Here is an 18,265-nt window from a genome sequence, read left to right as displayed (position 1 = left end):
GGTCCGTACAGTGAACATTTCTCCACAAATCTTAATATGGTAAGAAAATTGCTCCTCAGTTTTCTAGGGGAAGCCCTAGAAAGCCCCATCTAGGAACATGGTATGAAATAAAGTAATTCCCAATAATTCATTTTATGAGGGATTAGGTGAGGGATGTCACAGACAATAGAAATCTACAGGATTCTCCTGTTTTAACTACTTACCTGTTTGCAAAATAAATATTTAAATCCAAGTTTCTACTGGGGAATAAAATAAGTGTCTACTCTTTGGTGGAATTAACAACAGTGAACTAATCCAAAGGGATGGAACAAGAGATTCCAGGCCAGGCAAGAATCCCAAATAACACACAAACAGAACAATCACTCATCACTCGAGGGCTGGCTGGAACAGCCTAACTAAAGCAAAGACTATTCTGACAGACAGATCAACGCAGCATTTGGCCCGTACGAATAAATGTTTTCCTGAGGATTAAATAGGGAATGATGTAAAACCAACTCCACTTAGCCATGAGGAAAAAAGTCTTTCCTATTGATGCATCATTAACTTAAAAATTTGTTTACATAAAAGGGAAAATGCAAATCACTCATCTATATAAGTTTAGGAAATAAACTAGTATATGACACAGTTATCCTAACCAGAAAACTATATCAAAAGAATACTGACCCTCCACTTCTGAGATGAGATGGCAAGGATGTTGTCCCTTTGAACATTTCTTGCTTCTTGATTTCACTGAAGCCTCCATCATAAGTTAGCTGAAGTGGGTGACTCTTTAAGTGGCCAGTGGCATTTGATTCTGTTAAATAAATCCCATTGATTTTCACCATAGCATCCCCCATCACAACTGTTTCCTTGGATTCCACTGTCTTCTTTGCTGTAACAATCAAGGAGATGTTTTGTCAAAGCTGTTCTGATTTTAGGAATCACTATTTCAGTATTTTTTTTCAATCTAAGAATTTATACAATTTAAAATTTTTTATATGACTTATAATCAAGTCTGGAATTGTGTGACCAAAATCTACAAGACCTCACCATTATTTCAGGCTTGGCAGCATCAATTCATCAAAAATGAATGGGATCTCCTCTCTACTCTCTCAGAGTCTACCAGAGGACATGCACTCAAATGTAGGTTTATGAATAACTCAATCCACATAAATACTTCTGCATCCCAGAACAATGACTGCTTTTCCTAAATTTGATTATGTTAACAATTTTTCATTCAAAAAATACTGAGTGCTGGGGTGCCTGGGTGGCTCAGTCAGTTAAATGTCTGACTCTTGATTTTGGTTCAAGTCATGATCTCAGGGTCATGGGATCAAGCCCCGCATCGGGCTCCGTGCTGGGCATGGAGCCTGCTTGGGATTCTCTCTCTCTCTCTCTCCCTCCCTCTCTCTAAAATAAATAAATAAAATCTTTTTTTTTTTTAATAAAGATTTTATTTATTTTTCGACAGAGAGAGAGAGACAGTGAGAGAGGGAACACAAGCAGGGGGAGTGGGAGAGGGAGAAACAGGCTTCCCGCCGAGCAGGGAGCCCGATGCGGGGTTCGATCCCAGGACCCTGGGATCATAACCTGAGCCGAAGGCAAACGCTTAACGGCTGAGCCACCCAGGCACCCAATAAATAAAATCTTAAAAAAAAAAAAAAAATACTGAGGGCCTCCCTGATGTCAGGCACCGGTCTAGACACTTGGGATGTATCAGTGAGGAAACAAAGATCCCTGACTTTGTAGGGCTTACATCCTACTAGGTATAAACAGATAATAAATAATATACCATAATAAATGAGGTACATGATATAAGATAATAAGTGCTAAGGAAAAAAGCAAAGTAGAAAAATGGAGAAAATTAAAGAGGATTGGGGATGGGGGTAGGCAGCAGTTCTGAACAGGGTGGACGTGGTAAGCACTGGCGATGAGGCATCTAGCCACAGGCTGACCAGGGACAGAATCCCCCGCAGAGGGACGAGCAGGTATGGAGGTCTTAGGCAGAAGGGTGCCTGGCATGCTTAAGGCCCAACAGGAGTGGAGGATGTGAGGGAGAAGAGGAAGAGAGCTGAGCAGAGGGGCAGCACCCAGACTGTGGCAGCCTTATACATCACTGCTAGGAGGTGGGAAGAGGAGGGCGTTGGCTTATAAGGCTTTGTAAAGAGGAATAAGATGATAAGAGTTACAAACAGAAATCCAGTCTCTAAACTGAAACATCTATCGTGTGTATGACTGCAGATTCTTAGGCTTATGATACAACACTGTTCCTTTAACAGCCAGTAGCCATTAGGAATAGCTCATCTGTGATGCTGCTACCACCACACTTGAGTCTCGATAAAATATTCTTTTCAAGGGCACCTGGGTGGCTGAGTCAGTCACACGTCTGCCTTCGGCTCAGGTCATAATCCCAGGGGCCTGGGATCCAGCCCCTCATCGGGCTCCCTGTTCAGCTGGGAACCTGCTTCTCCCTCTGCCTCTGCCTCTCGCCCTGCTTGTTCTCTCTCTCTCTGTCAAATGAATAAATAAAATCTTAATTTTTTTTTTCAAAGAGGAATGTGGGGATGAGATTCATATAGCAAAGTACTGTTTTGCAAGCTTCTCCAGAACAACTCAAGGTTTCCTTTTCTGCACTTGAACAAACCAGTAAAAGCCAACAAAACCACTTAGTCCACTCCAACTAAGCTCCCTGCTTTCAAAACAATGAATTTTAAAACTGAAAGGAACCTTAGGGATCGGCTAGTCTAAACTTCATTTTTCAGATGAGAAAACTGAAAACCCGAGCGTTACGTGACCTGTTTAGGTTCACTAAGCAAGTTCAGGGAGGGCCAGGACTGTAGAGTGCGAAGAGTGTGGGCTTTGCATTCCATCAGACCTAGGGTGAAGGACTGGCTGAGTGACGTGGGCGGGTCACTCAACTTTTCTCTCACCTTCCTCAGTGGTCCCCACCTCTTAGGGATGTGCTGAGAATCAAATGATATGGCTTAGTAAAGTGATTTACTCCAAACCTAGAAGTTATTGTCATCATTATTAAGGGAACCCAAGGATCCCGACTTCCCATCCAGGGCTCTCTCTATGGCACCACGCTGCCTTAAATATCTTCACTACTGAATTACAAAGCACAGATTTTGTTTTAGGTAATGCATTTTTAGCCTATTCCTACATTTTAGCATTGGTTTCTTTCATTCATGTACTCCATGAATATTTATTAGGCACTTGCTGCTCTGTGTCAGGTGCTGTTCCGGGTGCTGGGGGTCTAGGCGCGAACAAGAAGTCCCAGTCATCAGGGAGCTCCTGTTCTAGAGGCGAAGCACACCCATACTCATGGGCAGGGTTGCTGCAGCCTCTCTAACTTCACAATCTACTGGAGGGAGCTCACCAGTTACTACTACAGTGAGGAGCTGCCCTGGGGCTCACTCTGACTCCTGATGGAGGTCCACCGTTAAACTGAGCATGAGGAAAAATGCCCTGTGTGTCCCTGGTAAATGTCTGTAGCATGCTGTACTAATTTTGTAATGGATCGTGGGTGAACTTCAAAAGTCTACAATAAGCAGTATTACTGTGTGGGAACAGTTCACCATTTCACAGATATTACTTTGGCACCTACTATATACTAGTCCCCGTTTTAGGTTCTCAGGCTACAAATAAAGAAATCCTCTTTCCTACTGAAGTTGCTGAGCCTAACGGGGGAGACAGAGAGGCAGACGTGTAAAGAGAGAAATGCAGTACAGCATGGTCTGGGCCAGGTAAGGGCAGCATAGAGAATAGGAGAGTCCTGAAGGGTTGGGAACTGGGCAGGGAAGGATTCATAGAGGAAGCAGAGCCTGAGAAGTATTCTGAAGGATTAACAGGAGGCAAAAAGGAGTTCTGAGATAAAGGCACAAAAGTCTGCAGTCAGAGCTAGCTTGATGTGTATACAAGCTGTGCAGTCAAGCAGGGTCCCACACTTAGCAGGGCCCTACACTTGGTTGAATGCTTTGCTGTCACCATGTAGATATTCTCAATAATTTCTGAACAAGGAGCTCCACATTCTAATTTTGCTCTGGGTCCAGCAAATTATATAGCAGATCCTGCAAGAGGCTTGAAGCAGCAGGATAGGTGTGGGGAACCACAAGGAGGTCCATACTGTTGGTGCACAGGCTTTGCATGGGAGGCAAAGGACAGTCAAGAGAAGGGCCTGGAATGTTAGGCTGGGGCCAGATCGCTACAGAGCTGTGCATGCTGAGGAGCAGGGACTTCATCTGCTGGGCCAGGAGTGAGCAAACTACCCGCTGAATCTAGCCTGCCTCTTGTTTTTGTACAGCCTGAGAGCTAAGAGTGGTTTTTACACTTTTAAATGGCTGGGAAGAACTCAAAAGGAGAACACTATTTTGGAACATGTGAAAATGACAGGAAATTCAAGTTTCGGTGGCCATAAATCAGTCTATGTTGCTTTCCCACCACAACGGGAGAGTTGAGTAGGTTGGACATAGACTCTATGGCCCATTCATTTGGTCTGAAATATTTACTCTCTGGTCCGTTACAGAAAAAGTTTGCCAGCTTCCGTGCCAGGTCAGTATCTCCCAAACTGCATTCTTCAAAAGACAGATTCCCCAGTCGAATACCTTTATAAAATGCTGGGTTGAATTAAGATTAAATAGGCATCTTTACCAGCCCTCAAATAGACCCGTGTGCACTGGGACTCTCCACGAGGGGAAGGAAGCAGGCAGACTCATTTGAGCGCTGAACCCCTCTTCCAAGGGAAAGCGGGGACTCAGTTAGGCAAACACTCCTTCAGGCATAGGGAGCCCTCCGAAGGGTTTTCAGCAAGAAGATGAGGCAATCCGATTTGTATTTGCCTCCTGTCCCCTTGTCCCATATGGCACACACAGACAGTAATCATTTTTGTCCGTCCACTGGGATAAGGGGATGAGGCTGCCGCTCACAGCCCTGTGCAGTTGGCAGCTTGGTTTCTCCAGGCTCTTCGGGCTGCTCCGGCAGAGCAGGGTCCTCAGTGAGCTGAGGGTGGAGCCAGGCAGGGGCCCTAGGAGACCAGGCACGAGGCGAGGGGTGCTGACGGCAGGGCAGCAGTGGTGGGAAAGGAACAGGCAGAGCCAGGAGACGCTTAGGAAGCCCATTTAGGGAGCCTGGCGAGGGCTCTGCGAAGGCACAGCGGGCAGGGACGGTGAGAAGGCGGAGCCTGCGGTGCCTGTCCAGCTTGAGCGACCCGGCGGCCTTAGCAACACTGCCGCCTCCGGCCAAGAGGCCTGTTTGAACGCAGAGCCATCACACTGCCGGTCCTCCGAACGTGGCGACACACATCTCTTCCCCTTTCATTCTTAAATCGGGAATTCCAAAGCTGCCACCACACCCCCCGCCCTGCCTGTGGCAGTCCGCCACAAACGACTTGACTTCACTTCACGTCGAAGGCCGGGCGCACCCTCTGTCTCCAAGCTCAGCTGCCTTTACAGCCTCAGTCACCCAGTCACCCACCCCAAGAGACCTCTGCTAGACAACAGGGACCCCGGAGCAAAGCCCAGGGAGCCCCTGCACAAATAATGATTCCAAGGCTGGAGCGTTAAAATATATCGTTGCAATGGGGGCAATGGGGGCTTTTAAAACGACAATGACTTTTTACTGCCATTGTTTCCTGAGTGCGGACCCAGACCTCGGGGATGAGGAGGCATGGGCACCTGCAAACAGGGGGGGTACAAGAACGGCAGCGAAGGCACGCTTCCCACCCCCGGGAGGCGTGAGGATGGCCTCAGTGCTGGGAAATGGCGGCCGCAGATGGCACCTCCCCAGAGCACCGCTGTGCGGTGGGTGCACGGACAAGGGCCGGGGGCCCAGGAGGGAAGGCGCAAAGCCATGAGGGAAGCAAGATGCGTCCCCTCAGTCACCCGCATGGAGCCATGAACAGCTCAGTACATAGCAGGACTCTCACCGGAGAGCTAAGAGTTAAATCCAGGAAACGCGTATGCAGCATTCAGGCTCAGAAGCCAAACATCCAGCAAACAATGGTACCCTCTCACCAGCTCGGCCATCCCCGTTTATAAGGAGTGACACTGTTCCTAGCGAGGTCTGACCTCACCCCCGACGCTGGGTCCAGATCCCATCCCTCTTATGTTGGCAAGGACTTTGCTCCTTCAATTGCCAATCCTTTCTGATTTAATTGGTCTGACTGGGTCCCCAGTGCTGGAACGTTTGAAAAGTTCCTCAGGTGATTCTAATGTGCAGCTTTGGTTGAGAAACTTAAGTCAGATGAGGTCAGTCCCTTTCTTGAGTCCCTGGCTTTTCAGGGCAGGTAGCATAGAGTCCGGGCCATTTCCCCCAGCCTGGCCCTGCTGGGCTGTGGCCTCAGCTCCCTCCATGTCCCCGGGGTTAACCATCTTCCAGCCACACTGGCCTCCGGGTCATCCACCACCTGAGTGACCTTCCTCCCATCTCCGGGCCCTGCTGTCCCCTCAGTGCGGGCACGTTGTCCACAGCTTTCTACATGGCTGCCTTCTTCTCAGTCACATTTCAACTCAGGGGCCACCTCCTCAAGGACACATTCCGGTGCCACCTGAGGTCACACAGAGTACTCCTGCCGCGGACATTCTCCAGCCCAACATCTTGCTTATCTTCTTCATAGCCCTCGTTGGAACCCAAATTATCTTAGTTCCTTGGTTTCCTGTTTACTGTCTATCTCCCCTCACAATCTGTTTGAGGGCAAGACCCTGTGGGCCTAGGGTGGTGCCTGGCTCTTAGAAGGGGCTCAGTAAATATCTGATTGACTGTTAGAAAAGAAACAAACTGGGACATCAAGGTAAAGCAAGTTGCCTAATCATACATCCCACGACAGCATCCGTTATGGTGTGATCTGCCCACCCTGTATTGCCTCTTTGTCTCTTCCTTTCTTCTTGATTCTACCTCCTCGGCTACGTCAGGGATCACGAGGGATCTGAGGCACCAGGAAATGAGGAAAGCGGTCTGGGGAGACATAGGGAACTGCAGCTCATACCCTGGGCTAACGGGGGGTGGGTGCTCCATGGAATGGGGGCCCAGTGTTGTCAGATCTTCCAATTTTCCACAAAAAGTCATAAATCTGGATTCTTCCATGAGATCTTCTACATTTAAATGTTGGTGACTAAAAGGAAACACTTGTATGTCAAGTAAGTAGGATCCTCAGGCGGTGGCTTGTAACTTTTGGGATCCATCTTCGGATAATCTCTCTGTGACTGTAAACTTACCCTTCTTCCTCAATCCTTACTGACTGAAGGAGGGCCAGTTCGGTCAGCCCCTGGTAAAGTGGTGTTCCAACTTTTTGACTACACAGAATAATAATAAATTCACAATATAGTTTAATATAAATACATAATAAATTGGTAATATGACCTCAAATACACATGTCTATGACCACAGTAAGGTCTCTTTGAAGCAATACTTAACCTTATTGTCTGCTATATGCCCTGATGTTTTCCATTCTTTCCTACTTCATTTTTTTTAATGCTGGTGATCCACTAAATTGATTGCCATCTCAATAATAGGTCATTTCCTACAGAATTTGAAAAACTCTTAGTATACTCTGGACAGGGGTGATTCCAATGGTTGGGGCACACCTTAGAACTTGAGGTTTGTAGCTTCTCTGTTTCCAGGTTTAGATACCCACTAGCAATTCTGTGGAAAAGAACTGGAAAAGCCCCATTCAACTTTAGCTTACATTGTCACATGGGATTGGAAAGGTGTTTTCAAAGACCTCAAGCTTAGCACACATCGTATGAATCTTAAATGTGCCTAATGAAATTAACAGCTGTTTGAACACTGATTTAAAAATCATTTATTTCCAATACAGGTGAACCCCTTCATTAGAAAACACTTACCCTAAATATTCTTTTCCTACCAAGTAACTTTAAAAAAAAACAAACTGTGCTGGGGCACCTGGGTGGCTCAGTTCTTAAGCATCTGCCTTCGGCTCAGGTCATGATCCCAGGGTCCTGGGATCAAGCCCCGCATCGGGCTCCCTGCTCCGCGGGAAGCCTGCTTCTCCCTCTCCCGCTCCCCCTGCTTGTGTTCCCTCTCTCGCTGTGTCTCTCTCTCTCAAATAAATAAAATCTTTAAAAAAAAAAAAAAACTGTGCTATCTAGGTATTCTTCATAAATGCCCAGAAAAATATATGAACACTGTTTCTTAACCAGGTTTGCACAATATTCACTAACCGTTAGTTAATGTAAAACTCCTGTGGGGTTTGAAAAAAAAAAATCATGTAAAAATAGCTTTTGTGTGCCAATTCAAAAAAACAATGCCCGCCCCCAGATTTCAAAGGATGTGACCCAGCCTTACACTCAGCGAGAGGCAGGGTCCTGTCAGGCAGCAGGGCCCCCTGGGAGGCCGCCCTGAATAAGCGAGACCGAGCACTGCTTATTCTTCTGATCTTCACAGGGTCCACTGGGGGTTTGGGAAAGGCAAGGTAAGGATCCTCCTCCGTGGTGGGAGATGCTGGAGCTTTCGGTTTCTGGAAAGAGATTTTTCAAATGATTGGCAAGAGTTTCCACGTCTCAAATAAGACTCACCCCCGTGGAGCTGGTGCTGACACTTCCAGATGAACACAGGGCTTGCTGCTCGGCTTCGTCCTGGCCACCTGATTCTACATCGCGCTGGCCCATTTTACTTAATGTCGGATAGATATATATATAAAATATATATTTTAAAATAATAAAAATATCAATTTAAATACTCTATTACCATGCTTAGCATGTTTGAAAAAACAATTTATCCATGCTAGGAAATAGATATCTGTATGAGACTGTAAAATTTGATATAATATAGTCAAAATGTTTTGTAAATTTTTGTGTTCTTGCCAGCTCAGATAACACTGAGCACCTGTATATGCCAAGAAGTATGTGGAATATAAGTACTATCTTTACATATTTTGGACTCCACAAAAGTATTTTTTTAAGAATATAAAAATTCTTGAATAATTTAGATTATAAAGTCTAAAACATAAGAACAGGAAGTTGTCTTGGAATTACAATATAAAAATGTTTTATTTTCGTGGCGCCTGGGTGGTTCAGGTCTTGATCTCAGGGTCCTGGAATCGAGCCCCGTGTGGAGCCCTGTGTGAAGCCCTACACTGGGCTCCACGCTCACTGGGGAGTCTGCTTATCTCTCTCTCTCTCTCTCTCTGTCCCCCCCCACTCTCTCTCTCTCAAATGAATAATATAAAATCTTTAAAAAATGTTTTGGGGTGTCTGGGTGGCTCAGTTGGTTAAATGGCTGCCTTCTGCCCAGGTCATGATCCTGGGGTCCTTGGATCAAGCCCCACTTTAGGCTCCCTGCTCAGCGGGGAGTCTGCTTCTCCCTCTCCCTCTGCTCCCCGCCCCCCACTTGTGCTCTCTTTCTCACTCTCTTAATAAATAAAATCTTTTAAAAAATGTTTTATTTTCTACATCTCAAGAATTCCATGCTGATACCCTTAGAAAATGAACATTACTGGCAAAATTCCAGTTCCTTAAAGACTTTAAAAAATATCAGCACCGAAGCACTGGGCACTATGCCACCCAGAGCACCCTGTAGTCTCACCTCCAGATGGTAGCATCCAACCCAGGGCCAGAAACTCACAGGGACCTAAACTCCCACTTTTGGTGTTGCTTAGTGATCCACCCTTCCTCCCTCCAACTTTAACATGATTATCTGTTTATGAAAGAGTAACTTTATGGCAGCAGGTGCTTTTAGCTCTCTAACCAAAATAATCGAGTTAAAGTTCCTAAAATCACTTACATAATATGTGAATGAGTGACTTTCAATCTAATAGGTAAATCAACACATTTTTTAGAAATCCAGTGTGAGGGCGCCTGGGTGGCTCAGTCGTTAAGCGTCTGCCTTCAGCTCAGGTCATGATCCCAGGGTCCTGGGATCGACCCCCACATCGGGTTCCCTGCTCAGCGGGAAGCCTGCTTCTCCCTCTCCCTCTCCCCCTGCTTGTGTTCCTGCTCTCGCTATCTCTCTGTCAAATAAATAAATAAAATCTTTAAAAAAAAAAAAAAAAAGAAATCCAGTGTGCAATTCAAGTAAGACGATTTGGAAAAATGGGTGAGGGTGTGGTTATGTATCATATATAACACATAATTTCAAACATTCATTTTCTCATATTCATTAATAGAACATAGAACATATTAGAGTTCTCCTTCTAAGCAGTTGCTTATTTTAATAATGATATTTTTCAAAATATTTCTTGTATCCTCTTGTTCATTTCATATGAATCAATCCATAAACCAGACAGAAAAAAATTAGCTTAATGACTTTAGAGATACATTTTTCTAAACACAGAAAAAGGGTAAATAAAATAATCAGCCTAATATAGGGGAAGAGTAAATGACTCTGGGATCAAATCCAACTGGAGTGTAATCCATTTCTAGTTATGTGAACGTGGGCAGGCCATTTACTTCTCTGAACTTGCCCAGCTATCAAATGGAGATAGTCTCCTTCTTGCAGGGACATTGACATCCGTAAAACTCCTGTTATGGAGGCTCGAGAAATGCTAGCTCCCTTTACCCTTTATTTAACAGATTTGTTTCCAAGTTACTTTTAAGTGTCAAAAGTCAAGACCCTTAGGGGCGCCTGGGTGGCTCAGTCAGTTGAGCATCTGCCTTCGGCTCAGGTCATGATCCCAGGGTCCTGGATTGAGCCCCAGGTCAGGCTCCCTGCTCAGAGGGGAGTCTGCTGCTCTCAATTCCTCTGTCCCTCCCCCCGCTCATGCGCACATGCCTGTTCTCTCTCTCTCTCTCTCAAATAAATAAAATCTTAAAAAAAAAAAAGCCAAGACCCTAGCCTCTGACACAACCTTACTGGAAAAAAGGTTTTGAATTCAGAGGGGTCTCTTCTGAAGGAGACAACACTCACTTGTCTGCATAAATTATGCTATATTTACTTAATAGTCCCTTTACTTTTTAGTCTCCCTACCTTGTTGCAAAATATTCATAAGAATGTGACTTAGACCATGAAACTATTGGTAACAAAAAAGGTAAGAGTATAACACAGGAAAACAAGCACTTTAGTTATAGTTATGAAAGATGAAATACATAAGGATAATCTCAGTATTAAATGTACATATGAGGTTGTCTGATCTCAGAATGCCTGTACTCTGCAGGTACCTTGAATCTTGAAACAAAGATTGAAAAGTCTGCCAAATAATAATAATGTGAATAAAGCAAATGGCTTCTTTTATAGATGCCCTAACCATTATAAATGTTTTGGGTATTAAGTAAAAGATCTTATAAAAAGGGAACATGTGCAAAGTTAATTTTTACCCAAAAGAAAATAACCCAATTATCTCTGGATGGCAAGATAAAACCCCTTAACTGCTCCTTGATAAAACACATTATTTTCCAAGTGCAAAATCTGTCATTGTTTATATAATGAAAAATAAGTCCCATGTGACTCCTGTCCTTAACAAAAATTATTTATTCCATTTAAACACGTATCTCACTGGACTACGTAAAAAGTATAAAGTAATACATGTAAGCATTTTTAGTTCTTCAAGGGAAAACTGCTAAACAAGCTATCAATTTCCATCCTGCCAGCTTCTACAACACGTTCTTCCACTTTGAGGAGCAAATTGGCTTTTATGCAGCAAAACAGTAAAAACTTTTTTCTTATAAGATTCACTTCATTTTCGAACTCAGAGAACATTGCAAGGACGTTGAAATTTTCCCTTGAGGACCTCACCTCCCTCGTTTTGTGTGCCATGACACTAACCAGCGACTCGAGTATAATTAAGGACACTGGGAAAGTCAGATTGTAGGATCTGTTCTGGCTGATAAAACCGCTGGAGTCTGTGGAAGAATGAAAGACTGTTCTCATAGAACAACCCAATCGAACAAGATAAAATTCCTAGAACATTTAAAGAATCTGCCTGGCCTTGACTCTTACCCCAGCATGGTGGGCCTTGACCAGTTTTTGACATGGTTCCTCTGGGTCACAAGACAGAAAGGCGGAGTCTCCCCTATTCTATGGGAAGGGGAGTCGGCCACAGCCCACCTCAGAAAGTTGCTAGGATTTCTTTTGTAGAGCAACAGAACACACACACACACACACACACACACACACACACACATACTAAAAGACCTTTTGGAAGTTAGAAAGCAAATATTAAAAATTCGTGCAAGTGAGGAAGAGTGTTTTTGCCTTCTCTGCTTCGGCCGAAACATCCATTTTTTCCCCTTAGACACTGGTGCTTCTGGTTCTCAAGCCTTCACATTCAGACAGGGACTCACACTACCAGCTACCTGCTACTTTCTCTCCCATAGCTTTTCAGGCCTGGTTTTCCTAGGCCTCCGGCTTGCAGACCGCAGACCCGGGGACTTCTCAGCCCCCCTAATCATGTGAGGCAATCCCTCAAAATAAATCTCTTTCTATATATCTGTATATAAGTATGTATGTATTTATCTGACTACTGGTTCTTTTTTTCTGGAAAACCCTGAGTCAGACAATTGTGTATCAATTATACCTTACTAAAGCTGTTTAAAAAAAAAATTCCTACAAGCACATAACCTTTGGATGTGGCAATTGTATGTGCATCTCTACTACTATGATTTTCTCCACAGGTATGCTGGGCTCCTCTGTCATTCTAAGCATGTGACTCACTGCGGCAATGTTCCCATTCAGGAATAGTGACAGAAAAAAAAAACACTGCTTTGACATTCTCATTCTGCTTTCTCTTACCCTGGATTTCCCCTATCCCCAAGGTATATATGGGATTCCAAGTCCCTTTCTTTTAAAAATATATTATTTTACTTGTCAAATACTTGGAGCTTGGTTCCTGTAAAATTTAAAAAAGTGGCTCAAACTAATCTATGCTGGGGGTGCCTGGGTGGCTCAGTTGCTTGAGCGTCTGACTCTTTGATTTCGGCTCAGGTCATGATCTCAGGGTCGTGGGATCAAGCCCCCTGTCAGGCCCTGAGCTCAGCGTGGAGTCTGCTTGTCCCTCTCCCTCCACTCCTCTCCCTGCTCGCTATCTCTAAAATAAATAAATACAATTTAAAAAACCCTAATCTATGCTGTGAGATCAAGACAGTAGTCACCCTGGGGAGGCAACTTCTGGGGTGCTGGTAATAATCTACTTTTTCTTTTTGAATGCTGATTACAGAGTGAGGTGAGTTTGTGTAAATTTATCAAGCTGCACTCTCATATCTGTGTCTCTTCGGCATGTCAATAAAAAGTTTAATAAAAATACTTGGGGCCTAAACAACTAGACTTTGTAGGTTTAGGAAACACAGGGAGAATTCTGTTTGACACAAATAATGATGAAAGACAAAAACGTCCTATTTATTTGCAGGGTCACATCTCTTTTCCTACTTCATACAACCCAAAGTAAGAGAGCAGCTGTTCCTGTGTATATAAATCTGAACACCAGTTAACCAGGGTAGCAGAATGAAAACAGAAATAACGACTGCCACCCAACAACAGCTCCATGTGTCAGAACTGTCGTGGGAAGGTGGGGAGCTGCTACAAAAGAAAACAGATGTACAGGGCCACACCGATATAGCAAGTAGGTATACATGTTTCCCTCCTGTCTGGCAGGATTACAGGAGCTCATGGGGACCTTGCCCAGCCAGTCAGGCCAGGCAGCCGAGGCCCGAGCGGTCAGGGGCCAGGGCACCCCTGAGGGGAGGCAGCCCACCACCTGCTAGAGGGTATGGGGGTGGGGGAGGAGCACAGTCCGGACCCGGGGGTGGGTGGCTGGAGGGGTCGAAATGGGGAGAGGGGAAAACATAAAAGCTCAAAGAGCTGAGCTGAATGGGCTGCTTTCTTGGTCCCTCTTCCTTGAATGGCTGCTAGCTGAGGAATTATTAAAAGGCAAACTCGCCTGAGAAAGTAACCCAGAGCCAGAAAGTGCTGAAGTTCAGTCCCTTAGGTCTTCGCAAATTCTTTCAGCAAATGAGCCCCTTAACTAGGAGATACCCCAGTCCCAGCCTCCAGCTGTCTCCTTGTTCCCAATCCCTCTTCCTGCACTCCTCCTTCCCTTAATCTCCCTCCTTTGCCAGGACAGTGGTTCTCGGAGTCAGACGGTTCTCTCAAAGGTGAAAGGGAAAAGAGGAAAGAAGGTGGAGGGGCAGGTAGTATAAGTTCACTTTCAGAATTTTTTGACTGGGGACTCCAAACTTTAGTTACGGTTTAAAATGAAATATATACTTAAGACCCTTACATAATCTCCTATAACAAAAGGAGTTCAAACTAAAGGAGTTATTTTACTCAACATGGGTTACTGGGTCTACTTTTACTTTGCACATAGCACCTAACCATTCTGCAGTAAAGAAATATAATTAAAATGACCATAAACAGAGGCAAATGTCAATATTACTCTGCCTAATACCTAATCCTGCAGCCCAAAAACTGTACCAGTTTGACAAGCACTGGCTTTGACTAGGTTAACTCTAGAACTAGAGATTTTTAGGCTAGAATAGGCCCAAACTGAGTGAATCTCCCCAAACTACAGAATATTAAAAACAATTCAAGGGGGTCAAATGCCAGAATCATAACACAGAGAGCCACTCTACAACAAGGTAGACCCATTGGGCTTCTAAACCAGGGGCCCTCCTGTAGCTGGCTCAAAACCCAAGTGGTTTCCAAGATTGCAAGTGTAAGAAACTATGTGTCAACAATGGCTGGCAAAGTGTTTATTGCACATTGGTCCATGCTTACTACATTGGAACCTTATTTTTGCCATCTACAATATGAGAACAAGCATAACCTTCCTCATGGCGGCATTTTGTTGAGTAGTTCAAGAATATAAGATACATTTTGAGACAACTGGGGTCATTTGAACATGGACTGTACATTAGATGATATAACCAAGTAATGTTAATTTTCTGAGCTCTGATGATAATATGGTGGTGATGTAGGAGATTGTCCTTGTTCATATAAGATGCACACTTAAATTTTTATGCATGAAGTCTTAAAAGATCTGCAACTTACTTTCAAATCGTTCATCAAAAACAAACGTGCACACACACACACAGAAATAAGCACACATATATACGGTAATAAAAATCAAGAAACAGCTTGACTAACACCCCCCATTCCATGAAAGTCACGAGGTACTTGTGGCAGCAGAGCTACAAGGGGAAGAGACTAAAATAACAAGGATTGGCTGAAAGTCTGTGTAGCTCCTTCCCTCCCAGCTCCATGTAGTCACGCTACATGGTTGGGAGATTTGCTCCATATAGAAGGTAAAACAGAGGGCTCTGAATCAGGCTAACCATGCAGAGGTAAGTGTCAGGGTACTTATGATAAATATAGATATTAACTGAATATTTACCTACTGAATGCTAGGTATTCCTACCTTCTTCCTCCAGCTGGTTCTTGGAAGTTAGCAACCAGCATTTATCCTCTAGGCAAGAGCTTAGAAGATACTTCTTTAGAGAATTAACTAGCCACAGGGAAATCCCTAAAGACACTGCTAATCCCTAAAGATACTACTACTGGGGTTTCACAAACAACACAGCCCAGCTAGTCCTCCCTGATGTGGGTAGGTATCACCTATGGGTTGACCAATCTATTCCACATGCTTCTACTTTCAAATAAGAGCAGCCAAACTAGCAGCATGGGCTATCAGAGGAGAGCCTCTGAAATGAAAAAGAGAAACCAAAATAAACATTAAAATGCAACAGAGACACAGAGGGAAGACCATGTAAAGACTCAGGAGAAGATGGCCATCTACAAGCCAAGGAGAAAGGCCTCAATAGAAATAAACCCTAATGCCCCCTTGATCTTCAACTTCTACTCTTCAGAACTGTGAGAAAATAAATTTCTGTTGTTTAAACCACACACACACACACACACACACATTCACACACACACACACACATTCACAAAGAGCAACAGAGATTTTAAAGGAAGAAGGAAATAATTCAAAAATCAAAATTATCATCAATATACTCAGACAAGATGCTATAACCATGAAACACAAGAATAGTATATATGATAAAAGATAACTTAGAGCAGGGAAAAAGCTTTTAGGAAATTAAAAATAATTAAATAATTTAAAAATACAGTAGCAGAAATGAAAATAACTCAATAAAAGGATTAGAAGACAAAATGTCTTCCAAAAAAAGATGGGAAATAAAAATTTAAAAAAGAAAAGAAAACTGAAGTACCAGTCCAGGGACTCCTACATATTGGAATAATAAATTCCAGAAAGAGCAAACAGACCAAAGAGGGGAAGACACACCAAAATAATTCAAGGATATTTCCCAGAGTTGAAGGGCATGAGATTTCATTGAAAGTGCCTAGCACAATGGATGAAAAAGAACTATCACAAAGGTGCATTATCATGAAATGTCAGAACACTGGAAACAAAGAAAAATCCTACAAACTTCTAGAGAGAAAAAATAGCAATCAAGGTCTCAAATAAAGTACTTCCCATAAACCCTTTCTCTAGAAGCTACTGGAGGAAGTACTCCAAAAGTAAATCAAGAAAGAGAAAAACTTGGGATACAGGAGACAGGAAAGCCATCACAAGGGGGAGAAGCAAGCTGTGTGCAAGTACCAAGGGTAAATGGTTTGGGAGAAAGTGGGGAAAGTTCTCCAAAAAGATGAATCAACAGAATACCTCATGTACCTGAATATGTGAAGGAGATTTAGATCCCTGGGGAAGAGTTTGGAGTTGAAATGGTAATAATACAAGACACAAAAGCAAGGCAATTATTAACACCAGGGAAAACAAAAAGTGGTGTGAGGAAGGAGAAGTAATCATCATTAGTTCAAGACTCAGTTGTAAACAGGATTTGTATAATCATAGTCAGAGAAAAGGGATCTAACCAAAATTATGATATATCTATATTGGGAACAGCAGTGGGGACAAAAAGGATGAATGTGTTGTGAGGATGTGTGGGAGGACAGACAAGAGTTAAATCTTCATCTTCCTTAGTGAGAAGTCATTAGATAATTCCTCAAACTCATAAGTCAAAGAGGAATAAGACACTGTTATTTAAAATTTTGGATGTAAATACCAAAAGAAGTTGCCAAAAGAGTTTAAAGTGAGAGTCATTGGTAAGGGTAGAATGAAGAGTAAGGGGACAGGAGACCCCTGGAGTGTTCTGGGTAACAAACCTTTGACTCTTTATGTACATACATATATAATTTATTTGTATATGTTACTATTAAAAATAAAATAACATACGCATAATTTAAAAAATTGTGAAAAACAAAAAATGTAAAACTTTCTGTTTGCCAGGTTACTATTTCTGATATTCTTATTATTACATTATAGGAAAATAATAGAAGTGTTTCATTAGATTCAAAACATTAAATTTGAAAAAATATAAAAGAAATTGTTTTTGTATTAAATTATCAGTATGCTTAAGTCTATATGATCATTTTCTTAGCATATATAGGTACTGATTCCCAGTATGTTGGGCCAATTCCATTTCACAGCATTTATGGTAATATAAAGTACTCACAAGCTCTAGCGGACTGAGACGAGCACCAGAGATGGGCCTGGAATCAGATGACTCAAAACTGGATGCATGGAGGCTAGCAGAGGAGATGGAACAGAAATATTAGTTTGTGAAGAATCATTTATTTCTAGTATATGTTAGTTAACTCTAGCCCCAAAACAAGTAAAAGCATTTAATGCATAAGCCTTGAGGAAGAAGCAAATTTAAAAAAAATCATAGTGCTTAAAACATTTTATTAATTTTTTTCATTGCTTTTAGGGGAATTAAAAAATACTGAATAATGAAAAGAAGAAATGTATATAGTGATTTTTTTAAAAAGCTCTGTTCATATCACTTCATAGAGTTGGTATGACAACCACTATTCACCATTTCAAACCAAAGCAACTTCTTGAACCCAAGGTCTGGACTTATCTTTAGGAATCTTGAATAGATACAAGAGGTGTAATTAGCAGACATCAAACTTAAAAAAACAACTATTCATAACTAGAATTAAGGGAAAATGTCATTTGGTGGCTTACATATCCAAGTGTACAAGCAAGAGAAATGTCATTACCTGAAGGAAGAAGGAGGTCTATTTTCCAGTGTTCTTGAAGATGCAGGCCCGAATAGTTTTCTTTGGTCTTCCCGTGGTGTAAATGGTCTTTGGGTCCCAACTGTTCTTAAAGCATTTCGTGCTTCACTTATGATCTCTGCACTGGTCTTCTGCTTGGACATAGAAGGTCGATAAAATGGATCCAGCTTTTCTAACTTTTTATCATTTGGAGATAGCATCTTTCCTTTTAACGTAAAATGTTCTTCAGGTAGACACCACACGCTGCAAATATATGGTACAAAATATTAACTATTTTCATCCAGGAGTTTAGAAAAGA

General features: G+C 42.9%; 1 protein-coding gene across 1 annotated transcript in view; it reads right to left on the bottom strand.

Moving 5' to 3' along the window:
- Positions 1-18,265, bottom strand: part of ARMC2 (armadillo repeat containing 2) — a 104,272-nt gene that overhangs the window by 77,401 nt on the left and 8,606 nt on the right. Inside the window, exons 2-5 of the mRNA XM_081828760.1 lie at positions 17,950-18,210; positions 17,400-17,472; positions 8,281-8,452; positions 664-871 (exon numbers count right to left, since the gene is read on the bottom strand). Coding sequence (XP_081684886.1) covers positions 664-871; positions 8,281-8,452; positions 17,400-17,472; positions 17,950-18,167 — 671 coding nt within the window. The 5' untranslated portion in view covers positions 18,168-18,210. The remainder of the gene's footprint in view (positions 1-663; positions 872-8,280; positions 8,453-17,399; positions 17,473-17,949; positions 18,211-18,265) is intronic.

This window comes from Leptonychotes weddellii, chromosome 8 (assembly GCF_054177405.1).
Source record: "Leptonychotes weddellii isolate Sample4059 chromosome 8, ASM5417740v2, whole genome shotgun sequence".
NCBI lineage: Eukaryota > Metazoa > Chordata > Mammalia > Carnivora > Phocidae > Leptonychotes > Leptonychotes weddellii.
Note: the sequence above shows the minus strand (reverse complement) of the source record. Positions and strands in the feature narration are given on the sequence as shown.